The sequence below is a fragment of the Podarcis muralis genome, chromosome 16, assembly GCF_964188315.1.
Source record: "Podarcis muralis chromosome 16, rPodMur119.hap1.1, whole genome shotgun sequence".
Lineage (NCBI taxonomy): Eukaryota > Metazoa > Chordata > Lepidosauria > Squamata > Lacertidae > Podarcis > Podarcis muralis.
The window spans coordinates 38,105,407-38,118,551 of NC_135670.1; the positions used below are offsets into that span (position 1 = coordinate 38,105,407).

General features: G+C 44.5%; 1 protein-coding gene across 2 annotated transcripts; it reads right to left on the minus strand.

Moving 5' to 3' along the window:
* Positions 1–1,373: 1,373 nt before the first annotated feature.
* Positions 1,374–11,835, minus strand: TMED2 (transmembrane p24 trafficking protein 2). Of its 2 annotated transcripts, XM_028709623.2 has the most exons (5): positions 11,530–11,835; positions 8,595–8,787; positions 8,015–8,035; positions 5,041–5,148; positions 1,374–3,233 (listed from the first exon to the last, which is right to left on the minus strand). In XM_028709623.2, exons 1-5 carry the CDS (start codon positions 11,707–11,709, stop codon positions 3,109–3,111), a joined length of 627 nt encoding a protein of 208 aa, XP_028565456.1. In that variant the 5' UTR covers positions 11,710–11,835; the 3' UTR covers positions 1,374–3,108. The 2 variants fall into 2 exon arrangements, with proteins under 2 accessions (XP_028565456.1, XP_028565455.1); XM_028709622.2 differs by lacking the exon at positions 8,015–8,035 and having other exon boundaries at positions 11,530–11,827.
* Between the last annotated feature and the right edge of the window lie 1,310 nt (positions 11,836–13,145).

Here is a 13,145-nt window from a genome sequence, read left to right on the forward strand (position 1 = left end):
CATGGCTCTGGAATTCATGTGCTCCCATGCCAGAGAGGTTTTATAAGCGAATTTGATGGTTCCTTTCCCCACTTAGGCCAGACAGGTCCCCCACGCGCCTGCCTTTAATGTTATGTCCCACCATTAAACTTGCATGCACCATGAAATGTGCCACCCACATGGAAAGAGCAGGCTGCATTTACCCTTTTCTCTCCCGATTTGAGTTCCACCTGAAAATTATGTGGCAGAAGTTACAAATGCTTGCAAATCCATGCCCCTGCTTAATTCACAGAATGCGGAAGGAAGGGTAGTGATATCCGTAAGCCCCCCAGCCCCACAGCAAACAGAAAAAGAGAGCCACCAAGCACCTTAGAAACAAATGGATTGATCGTGGCAGATAGGAGGGGGGGATCTTTCTGTGGACGACATGGGCAGGCTGTAAGTAGCATCGCTTTCTCTTCTTCTCATTTGTGTCACAAACTGGGAGGTTTTTCTGGTGGAAACCTGAGTATCAGGTTTGTCCCTGTCCCACCCTTGACCTCCACCTTACATTAAGTAAAACAAAGGAAAATATATACATGTTCCTGTTTCCCAGCCAAGTGTAAAAGAAAGGGTATAGAAAATGAAATGATTGTTGCCTTTTCATTGTTTAAGGATGTTTTGTTAAGACTTTTGATTCAACACACTTATTTCAATATACAGTTGTACCTTGGTTTTCGAATTTAATCCGTTCCAGAAGTCTGTTCTTAAACCAAAGCATTCTTAAACCAAGAAGTGCCTTCCCATAGCAGCAGGGGACTCAATTTACAAATGGAACACACTCAACGGGAAGCGAAACATGTTCTGCATGCAAGGCAAAGTTCACAAACCAAAACACCTACTTCCGGGTTTGCAGCGTTCTTAATCCAAGTTGTTCATAAACAAAGCTGTTCTTAAACCAAGGTCCCACTATATAAGCGTCAATAGACTGACCTTTTTAATAGGAAGCTACTCTTTATGTTTCTAAGCAATTTGTTACCTTTCAATTAATTCACCAATTTTATAATGGCTCTTAGTACCATTAAATAATGCCTTACAGTGGTACCTTGGTTAATCCGTTCTGGAGTCCGGTCTTAAACCAAAGTGGTCTTAAACCAAGGCATGCTTTCCCATAGAAAGTAATGGAAAACGGATTAAATTCTCTCATAAATAAAAATTGCAGCGGGAGACTTAAAAAGCATCAGATGATGTTAAATTCTCTGGGAATGGAAATACTTTAAACGAGAAGTTATTGGGTAAGCTTTTTATCATAATCCCACAAAGCTCTTAACATGCAGCTGCTAACAAACAGTAAAACGAAGGAATAAAGAGTAGAATTGCTCCTTAAAGACGCAAAGCAAGCATCAGGCTCTAGGTTTGTTTTTTTAAAGAAGGTGTTTTATTTATCGAATCTGGCCATATATCAAGAACTTTTAAATGTACATCTTCTCATTAGAATGCAACTTGTCTCACACAAGGGTTGGCATATGACAGCTGCACTGGGGGGGGGGGGAGAGCCACCCCTTTGAAGGACAGCTGCTAAGTGTCTAGCTGAGGCTGAAAAGATTTACTTGAACCATGAAAACTTGTAACAAATTTTAATTAAATTAAATTTGGTACAAAACTCTTATGCATTACCGATAGAATGCTTCCCCCACTCTTGAAAAGAACCCAACCCCACCCACCCCCAAAATTACAACCAATATACATCAGTTCAATATACATCAGCCACAACATAATCTTGGATCAGCACCCCGCTCCCAGAGACAGACATGGTGATTTTTAAACCCATCATCCAGACAGCAAGAAGAAAAATAGCTGGTACAAAAACTGAAGTTGGTGTGTGTTTAAAAGAGAGGAAGATGAACAAAATGATTTCAATACAGCCTAACTGGGAGTGCCAACTCCTTTCCTGAGTGAGGCCCCTGTTCCTTTAACAGCAGTGCAAAAAAGGAAAACCTCAACAGGTACACTTTATCATGGAGCTGCAGTTAACAGGAGCTGCACCTGCTAAATTTCTATGTGCTGCTATTAAATGCCCAAAAGCCTCTTGGGAAGATGCACTTGCAGGAGGGAAACCGCACCCGTTTCATTTCTCCCCGCTACATAAAAGGCACAGGAGTCTTCGTTATAGGAAAGGGGATTGCAATCCGAGTGGTGTTGTGACCACAGCAGCATAGCCGCTTCTTCTTTCATGTATCGGATGTGTAGCACGGTAATAACCTCCCTTCCACCGCCTCCCAGCCCGCCCATCACCACTGTTAAAACCCTTTGGCATCAGGAACCAACATCCTGAATACTAGTTCTACAACAGTGCCAAACACAGGAGCAGCTTTGGATTGTAAGCAAAAAGGAAAAGATGTAGCTAAGTCCCCCCTAAATGGCTGCCTGTTCATAAATTTGCACACAAGAACACATGGTTAACTGGCAAGAACTGTGTTGTATTTTCATATCTTTAATTAAGAACCTCAGGACCAAGCCAGTGTAATTACAGAAGGAGTACAGGAGACTTTACAGAAGCCACCTAAGCACTCCCTAGTAGAGCGATCCACTGGTTTCAGTATGTTTGAACACCAACATGCCCATTTCTTTCTTGGCATGCTTTCTTGACAGTACTGTCAGGCTTGTCCGCATGCCACAATTCCACCCCTGGGTAAAGCGGAGAGGAAATCCTCTGATCAAATTAAAAAATGTCTCCCCCACAGGCATTTAAAAGGTGTTTTAGGACCTTGTGCCATTTCCCTTACACGAAAACAGTATTCTATTACCAAAAAAAAGGGAGACAGAAAACAATCAAGGAAAATTTTCACTTGATCAATAGCGCTGGTTTAAAAACAAACTTTTGCAATTTCGTTGAACTCACTTTGGCTTGTGAGAAACAAAGTTTACCAATTTCAATGTACAACTCTCAGCTCATGTTTCCCTAGAGAGGGTATCTATAGATACATAGATATATAAAATTAAGCTAAGAAGAAAACTGAAAACACAAGTTTTATAGTTCAGAACATAGGGATAAAGAAAACTAAGTGAATTTTGTGACCAAGTTGTTTTGTAGAAGTGAATGGAGAATCTGGGATCACTGGAGAGAGAGGCCAAGGGGGGAAAGTTTGATTAAACAACTCTCCGGACTTCAAAAAACCTCTTCAGATAGTAGATTTGTCCCAGTGTCATGGCAACTAGTACAAGAGCTTCAAAGAATGACCAGAGGACCACTCTGCTATTTGTGTTGTCGTTAACTAGTGAAAAAAAGGAGGAAAAAACACACTTGATTAATATACAGGAATGAAATAAGCTAAACACACTGAAGCCTAGAGAAACAAAGCATCACCTCCTCCCATGCAAACCCACCCTGCATGCGCGGATCATCAGCTGAAACCCTGTTCTGTGTTTCCAACCTGCCAGATGAGGTACAGCAGACAGGTACAGAAGGTTAGGCCTTCTGGGCACTCATTCCCAGAGATATGAGTGGCCCAAACTTCCTTGCCTTTCTACAAGATGCTAATAAACACATATTAAATCATGAAAATTATGGGCCTTTGCTTCTATTGATTAGTGTTGCAACATCAGGTGCCAGCTCCTTCTCCAATATGGCTGGCTACTTTATTTTGAGTGCATAGTTCTTGGTAAATACGTTGTCATTTTCTACAGTGCTGCTTTGAGAATGATACTCGCCCTTACATAGGAAAAACAGTGTTAAGTGATGCAAAACAGGGGGAAATAATTATTGATGCAAAGGAAGTAATAACACCCAAATGTGCCCTGAGAGTACAACCATGTTTTATGCAATTTGTTTTACAGGATTCTCAAAAAAGGTTTCAAGTTTTCTCTTTTCTAAAAACATGCCAGCATTTAAGAAGCAGCATGAAGAAAGTTAGTGGCAAGCAGTGTCTAAGAGACTACTAAGGTACAATTAATAAATTTAATTGATTTAAATATCTCTCTGCCATGAACTTTTAAAAATTATTTTTATTAGTTTTACAAAATAAATCTCAAACTTAACACATTAAGAAATTAAACAAGATTCTTCTGAATTTTAGGTCTTCCCTCCTCCTCTCGGTGGGTCCTTAGTATATCTAAGTCAACTGCGTACGATAATTTCCCCACATTAAAGTCCTCCAAAGTATCCAAAGTCTCTATCACATTGCAGGAGTTGTTAAAAGTCTGCCAAAGAACTCAAGTCTTTAGTGTTCCTTTAAATACATTTTTGATTCTCCGGATTTCTGTGGTGGGGAACAGGGAGACAAGTCACTACCTTGGCCTTCCCAAATGTATTCAAGTTGGGGCTTATTAAGTGATAATGAGCATGAAGCACTTTGATGCACCATATAAATCAGCTGTGTAGATAGGAAGCTAGTAACTCTTATTTGGGGAAGGTTCTCAGGCAGGGTGGAAGGAGAAAGAACTTGCCCATGTGAAGACCACCTGGTGGAAACCCTTACACATATGGTTCTTAATTGTAAACTATATGCTGATCTCCACCAGCAATTTCTAGATCAACTCTGCATCCCCAAAGGGAAACCAGAGTTGGAGGTCATACATTTTCTATTACTGGGGAATGATCAGGAGCTCACCAAGTTAGTGGCTAAATATCTCTATTTGGTTTTTTGTTGTCAAAATACACTGCAGACGCCTAATCTCCCTGGAGACCTAGAGATGTGACAACAGACTGCTCTGCCTCCTTTCTTTTAGCAAATGTTTTGTGCCACTGGGGAAGTGGTAATTCTGTAGTGATTTGTTTTGGATGTTTGGATGTGATGCCAATAAAAGGTTTGATGATGATGATAGTAACTCTTATAGCCTGCAGTTCTATTGTGGGTGTGGAGGGGAAGCCGCCTCCTTCAGGACATGCATAGAAGCACAGGCTGCTAAAGCCCCTTGGATAATTTTCTAGAGAGCAGCTTTCTACCAAGTGCAGATTGACAAAGGAGAGGCAGCAATCTGCTACCCTTCCACTAGCCCACTAAATTCCCACGCCACAAGGAATGGAAGGCTTTGCTGGATGGCAATGCAGGAAACCTGCACATGCCAACCAAAACCACTTACTTGCTCGGTGTATCCTTTCACGGACTTCCATGTATTCCTGTTCATGCTTGACAGCGGTCATGGCCACCGCTAATTCATTAATCATCTCTTCTAGCTTGTTCTGATGAGCTGCAGATGGATCACAAGACATCAGATTTGTGATGTAAGCAACGAAACCCAGCAACAGTGGCATATAAGACCAAAGTCTTCACAGCCAACCACTGCACATCTTGGGGAAGGGTTGATGTTTTTTAACCAGGCACAAAAATTCCCTTTACCTGGGTATTCATTCCAACATCCATACCTCGGGCAAGAACTGCTTTCATAGCATTACAACTAAGATGCTTTAAATAACCAAGGTAAATAACTTTGTTATACATACAGAGTTCTGTTCTATAAGTCACATATGGCTGCACTAACATATTCTGTGGTTGGTTGGCATCTGCCTGTCTCTCTCAAGAGACAATGGAGTGCACCTTCGGGGGTGAAGGCAAACTGCTGCGTTAGCAGCACTGAAGTGACTTCTCCAGGGCAGAAGCCTGCGTGGTATACATGGAGGGCCTGGGCTGCCCAGATTACAAGACCCTCTCTCAGTCTTGCTGATGTGGTCCAAAGGAAAGCAAAACAAGATGTCTGGCACCAGCTTGGCTGCAGGAGCTGCCATAAAGAGGCGTACAAAGTGCCACCAACCATCTTAGGGACTCCACTCCAGATTTCTGTGGGGTTTACTGCTTAGTCTTTTCTTCCTAATCTCTTATTCTCTGGGGCTTGGAGGGGGTAAAAGTCCCCTTCCACTATTCTACTGAACTGGCTGTCAGGCTGCAATCCTAGGTATAAGACAACCCATTAAATTCAATAGGACTTACTTCTGAATAGACATGGTTAGGGTTGCCCTTTTAATTGCTGTGTTTTTAGGGTGATGATTTTTGTTTTACTAACGGGTTTTATTTAAGTCATGTGTTTTCCATTTGATGCAATGCTCTTAGCAGCATATAAATTCAAAACATATTTGTAGTCTACTCTCTTCTACTCCAGAGAACTTATCAGAAAGCTGGTCTTCTATATTTCTGTGTGCTGATTCAAAACCTAGGGTGTGGGTGTGTGCGCATACGGAGTCTATTCCCAGTAACCCCCCGTACCCCCCCCAAAAAATGCAGAAAGGGGTCTTGCTCAGCAGCATGTCCCTTTGAAGAGCGGCTCTGCTGTATCACCACTGCTCCAGCGACACCTGTTATCTCTGATCCCTGTTCTGACAGCTGCTTGGGACCCGGTGTGGCCTCCTCTCACCTAATCTCAGCCTTAAAGCAATTCCCTTCATCTACGGCTGGGTCCCTTTATGGCCAGGGAGTTGAGGCAACGTTATGTGACCACCACCCCTCCTGGCAAACTGCAGAAGAGGCACCTCGAATCAAGGACCTAATCATTTATTTGATCATTGAAAGAACCATTTACCAAGCAGGCATTGCCTGATAAAGTATGACAAGGGAATGAAAAGCAGTTTCTACTTGAAACCTACTACATTTATATCCTGCTCTTTTCCCAACAAGAGAAGTCAAGGCAACTCACATATGGGGTTCCCAAGCAACCTCCCATCCTGCCACTGACCAGACCCAGATCTCCTTTGCTTCAGCAAGGTGGGGGTCTCATGCAAACTATGCCTGGAAAGCAAACTTACAAAACTACAGTATTTCACAGAAGCTTAATGCTGGGATTGAGAATAGGACAGGTGCAGAGATTTCAATGAGCAAGCCAACAACCTTGAACAGAAATACAGTACCTGGTGACTTTGTAGTTTTGTAGAATCCCATTCAAACAGAATCTCTGTTAGGGAGTGAAAAACTTTTACAGAGAGACCTTCCCTCCCTCTCACTCACACAGAAACACACTCTTCTCACACCTAGCAGCTTAGTTGACCCACTTTGAGAAATACTGGCATGAATTACTTTGCCTTCATGGTGTTTAGTTAGCACAAAAAGGCAGAATTCTTTCTAGAGGGATAAACTGGTATAAAGTGAGAGAAGAACAATGGGAAATACAAAGGAAATCCTCAAACTTTACATCAAGACCTTCAGGTCCAAGGCAAATCACACAAGTAATGCAATATGGGTGCCCTATTAGTAAGACCACTCTTATGCACACTTTTAAACATGCCAACACCCACACATGCGTGTTAAGTGGTGGTCTTCAGACAACGATCTCCCTCTCAAAATGATTTCAATCTGTCAAGAGTTTTGTGTGTGGATACTCAGGCTACTGGTAGTAGTAGCTGGGACAGCACAAAAGGACCAGAAAACTGGAAGGGGTCTTTAGGTCATTTAGTCCAACATCCTGCTTGATCTGGGTGATGGATACTTATGACGATGAGAGGCCCAGCCAATATCCATCCTTGCAGTTTTTGTCCTTAACACTGGCAGCAGGAGACCAGTAATGACATGAAGGACAAGAAGGAAACTATGAATTTTTAAAGCTGGGGTGAAGGGTCAATGGGCCTCCTCAAGAGGCATACAAAATAACAGGATGTGAGGGCAGAAGAGAGAAAAAGTATAGGAGTGTGCACGTTTCCTGACAATTAGCCATACCTCCTTAGGCCAGCCTACCTCACAGCTGAGAACCACGGTCATGATCCAAGCCATGCAACTTGGTCTGAGTGTTTATACTTGCATTTCTCAAACAGAATCCTCCACAACTGAATGAGAAACCAGTTTTAAAAGCAGTTCCAGATTTGGTATTAGAGAAGACTGCTGTTCAGATAGGGAATGGGGATAGGAAAGAGAAAAAAGCCTACAGTAGCAATTTGGATCTTAATGGTTGAAGGACTTCAAAGTGGCAGGAACTGCTCACACTCAGACCTGAGTGCAATACCGTTGTGGTAATCATTGCATATTAGAAGGGAGTCACACAAAGAATGGCCCCAATAGGCACTAGCAGATTATGTAGCAGATTATGAGAAGCGATGCAGGGGGACTAGCAAGCTTCTTAAAAGCATTGCACATACCATCCCAGTTATCTCCACCACCTAAAAAAAAGGCATGAGAAATGAACAAATATGCAGGAAGATGCTGAGCAAGTCTAGTAAGCAAAGGTGAATACATCAAAACACATGATGGGCGAAATGAGGGTAAGGCTGCAAATGTCACAGGGAGAGAGGTATGAAGAAACCACAGTGAGAGGTGGGAGAAAAGCTACCAGCTACCTGACTCAAATGTTCTGGCACCAACCAACCAGTCTTTAGAGCGCTGCTCTGCAGAAAGCTGAAGAATTATGTACAATTCTAAGACATCCCCTTTTAGGGACTTCAAGCCACAAGATTACCCATATTTCTTTTTCAAATTGATGGGGCGGAAAGAGATCATTTAATTAAATACCCCTTGTATTTCCTTGATCCATGTCAATCACATAGCAAAAAGAGCTAATAAGTTATATTATGAAGCATTTAAATCCAGGAGAGAATGTGTTTGGAATTCTGAAGCCCATAGAACAGTATCTGGAAAACAGAGACGCAGGGGAAGGACAATAACATATAGGAGAAGAACCTGGGTGAAAGGTGCCATTTTGTTTCCGGGATTCGCCCTCACCTTCTGTCTCCATATCTTGCCCCTTTGGAGCTTCACCAATGTCAATAGTGAACATCACTATCTTTGGAGTCATGGTGGACATTTTGTTGCTGAAGCAAAACTTGTATGTTCCATCCATGTGAGCAGCAAAGGTGTACTTCCCATTGGACTCTCTGTCTCCTTTGTAGATGACTTTGTTATCAGGCCCCATTATCTGGAAACGAGAAGGAAAACCTTTACTTTTCACCACCTTATGCATCATTCCCATCAATAAATTACATAAGCCTTGGGGAGTAATTGGCTGACACATCGTACAAATGAAGTGGCAAATCGAGCTTTGGTTGCTGCCTCAGCTGACATCAATTTTAACTTCCAACCAATGTTTAATTTTTATTTATTTGCTCTACATCTCACGTGCAGTTGTTGTGCAACCTGTAGCACTGAACACAAGGATCTTACCTGTGCTTGATGAAGCACCCTGCAGTAGGCACCAGAGAAGCATTTCTCTCCAGGCCTTTCTTACCCAGGGCATTGCATCATGTTCCCTCTATCCTCCGACTCTGAGCTTGCTTCACCACATGAGCAACAGATCTTATCTACTCATGTAGCAGAAGAAAAAGGAGGGAGAACAAACTATGCCACTTCTGGCTGTGGGTGAGTGATGCCATTTTAAAAAGTTCCTCCACATTAAAATACGCACACTCCCTCCTCTATTGTTTTACTTATCATAAACTGTACTCGGGGCAGCAGGGGGGTGAGGGTTCATTTTTGTTTTATAAATGAAAACAATAAATCTTTTTATTAAAAAAAACACCTCCCAGCAAATTAAAACTAACACAACAGGAATTAAACCTTTAGCCCAACCTACTCACTACTGTGCTAATTTCCTTTAAACTAAACTAAACTAAAAGATAGGGAAGCTTGCAAACATGAAAACCCCAACTGCAGCAACCTTGTCCATTATACTGATTCACACAGCTACACGAGTTTATACTCCAATGTGGAATTTTTTTAAGAATGCAAAGGGGGGGGAGCAAACTGTGTTTAGAATGATGGAGAGGGTTTCAAAAACAAGGCTTCTGAGGGCCAGTGTGCCTGTCTGAGCTGCTTTCTGCAACTACACCGGCACGAACAAAAGTCGGGGAGCATTGTGTAATTTAACCTGATGGAATACAGTGGTACCTTGGGTTACATACGCTTCAGGTAACAGACTCCACTAACCCAGAAATAGTACCTCGGGTTAAGAACTTTGCTTCAGGATGAAAAGGAGAAATTGTGCTTCAGGTTAAGAACAGTTTCAGGTTAAGAACAGACCTCCGGAACGAATTAAGTAATTAATCCAGGTACCACTGTACAGTACAGTGGTACCTTGGGTTAAGAACTTAATTCGTTCCGGAGGTCCGTTCTTAACTTCATTCACACAGTACTCTAAAATCCTCCATTGTTCTGCCTCAGTCTCTCCCTCTAGCTGAAAACCCCTCCCATTCCAAATACAGCAAGGCAATTTGCTGATTTCCATCAAGCCTCTATGACTACAGGGATTCAACTCTGGATTTTCAGCCTTTTACATTTTCTGTGTCCAATTCTAAGTTGGAAAAGCACTTCAAGAGTATAATAAACAAAACAATAACATTAAGAGAAAGACACCCAGGCCCTCCCTTTCCAAGCTGTCCACTACCCCCTCCCTCCATTCAACAGAGCCAACCTCCACATTTGATGTTTAAACCCTGGAGTGTGAGAGAGAAAAGGTACACAGAAACAGGCACACTTAAGGCTCAAGGCTATCTCAGACTTATACCCTCTGATCTAAAACAGTCCTTCCCTAGCTGTGCACACCCCTTGGGGGTTGAACTAGATGACCCTAAGGGTCTCTTCCAACTCTACAATTCTGATTCTCTCTCTCTTTCTCTGGGTGCTCTTTCTGCTGGGCTTTCCAAAAATACCCTGTTGATGGGGGGGGGGGGGTTGAGATGAGGGCGTGGTGGTGGGTTGGTGCCCCCTTTGGCCTGAACCTGCAGGCCTTCCCTTTTAGCATATGCTGCACTTTACATATTCAAGGACTGACAATCCTCTGCTCCAAAGCCATCAACACTCTTCTGGTGAGAGGAATTCACTGTGCAGTCTGCACGTGATTAAAGGACACATAAATATACTCTCTCTCAACTTTCCCCAACCTGTTGACCTCTAGACGTTACGAACTAAAACTCCTGTCAGCCTCAGCCAGCACAGCCAATGTTTGGGAAGACAGGGAGCTATAGTACAGATCATGTGCAGAGCATCATTTAGGAGCAGCTGCTCCCTATGTACGCCAGCAAGAGTAAACCCTGACACAAGCCACTTCCAACCCCCACGACGGGGGCTTTCGTAAGCCCTCTTCTTCACCTTCTCATGGCTCACACCGCCCAGGGCAGCCGACTGCAACTTACCTCCCTGTACAGGTCCTCTTCTAACAGCAGGCAAGAGGAACCTGTACCCCACTGCAATACCTTCACACTACCATTTTCATAATCCCTAAATGCTGCCTGAACAGAAATGATCTTAGCAGGCGCCCAAAAGAGTACAGTGAAGTTGCCTGCTTGATCTCAATAGGCAGGGAGTTCCCAAGTGCTGGTGCTGCCAGGTAATTACGAATGCGGAACGAGTATTATGTGGCACTTGTACTAGTGAAGGAATGGGTTTCTGTGTAGTAAGTTTAAAACTGACTCAACCCCCCCTTTTGTTCTTTCAAAAGAGAGCACTCTAAAATGCGTAAAACCTGAGCTGTTGAGCTCTCCTTTAGAGAGAGAGCTTGTTCTAGTGCCTCCTCTAGCGTAGCCCCCTCGTGCTAATGGGTGCGGGGCGGGAGAGAATGCCAGCGAGGCTAAGCCCCGGCACAAACCGAGCCCAGGCCCCTCTTCGCCGCGCCCTGCACGGCCCTCCCGGCCCTCCCTCGCCGACCCCCCCGCGCCAGACTCGCCTCCACGTCGATGTCGAGGAAGCCTCCCTCGGCCACTTCGAAGATGAGGCCCATCTTGGTGCCGGACGGGACCCGCTCCAGGAAACACTCCTCGGCGTGCGCGTCGATGCTGACGAAGTAGCCGGCCGCCGGGGCCGAGAGCGCGGCCAGCAGCGCCAGCACCGCCCGCACCGGCGACATGGCGGCGGCGGCGTCGAGGGGAGGCTGGAAGCGAGCGAGGCCAGGCGAGGGGAGGGGGAAGAGGGCCGACGGGCTCGCGCGCTGCGCTCCGGCGCCTGCCAAGCCCGCAGAGCAAATGGGCTTCGGCGGAGGGGCAGCTTCCGGCCCACGCCCCGCCCCTTCCGGCGCACGGGGCCCTCGCTCATAGGTCGGAGACGCGGCCCGATGCCACGTACGGCCTGCGGGGGGCGGGGGGGGATGGCGGCGGCCCTCGAGGGAGCGACGGGGCGGCGCCTGGCTGCGAGGCGCGCCTTGATTGGGCGGGGAGGCGAGGAAAGGGAAGCGGACGGCGGCCCCGCGAGGCCAATCCGCGTGCTTGGCGCAGTTTATGGGCGAAGCGACGGGGGCCGAGGGAGGACATTCCTCGCTGCTTCTAGATTGTCTGGCCAAGGGAGGGCGCCAGGGGTGACTTCAGCGAGGGCCTTCCAGCCTCTTGTTTATATTACAGAATCGCAGACTGGGAAGGGACCACGAGGGTCATCTAGCCCAACCCCCTGCAGTGCAAGATATTATATATTCATTTATTCAGATTACAGTAACAACACTGAAATAGCAAATTATCCAACAACAAACAGCCTGTCCTGGTATATGTACAGACTTGTAGTTGCACATTATGATAGTTAAATTCACCCTCCGATTGCTGCTTTAATCTAAATTAAATGCTGCTTTAATCTAAATTAAATGCTGCTTTAATCTAAATTAGAAAGTGCACTAATGGGAAGACATAACACCCTCAAGCAAATTAGGGTGGTTGTAGGATTAATGTTCATGTCCTCTTCACAGACAAATCGGAATTCATGCTGAATAAAGACCTGATCTAATCTAACCTCTGCATAAGCTTTGTGCAAGCAAATGAGGATGGACACTCAATGAATAGGTTGCCTGGAGAAGCCTGAAGGCTTCTTCCACCATGGGCAGTTAACTGGGGTTGGTGAGAGCTGATGTTTGGTAGAGCTGCTGAAAATGCTGCCTGAATAATATTGGATCCATTTCTGTTAGTGTACTATATTTGAGGGCAATTTTATTTTGAGAATCTTTTAGAAACCACTTTTGAGAGCCTCTCAGGGCTATAAATGTGAAATAATCTTTCATGGATTGGATTCCACTTAACCTGCACCCTTTAAAGATTGCTAACAGTTTGATCCTATACATGTTTACTCTGAAGCAAGTCCCACTTTAGCAAATGGTACCTAAAACCTTAATGATACTGTTACTTGCAGCAGCTGGAGCAGCAGTGCCCCAGGAACAGTGTATTAAGTCCCATCCTTGGGCAGATAAATGAAGCACAGGGAAAAGGTATTAAACCTTTACTATTCAGCTGTGTGAAGCAGATCACCACCCTCTACCCCCTTGAAGAGTGAAACAAACCATACATGGGTCTGTACAGGATTGAATAT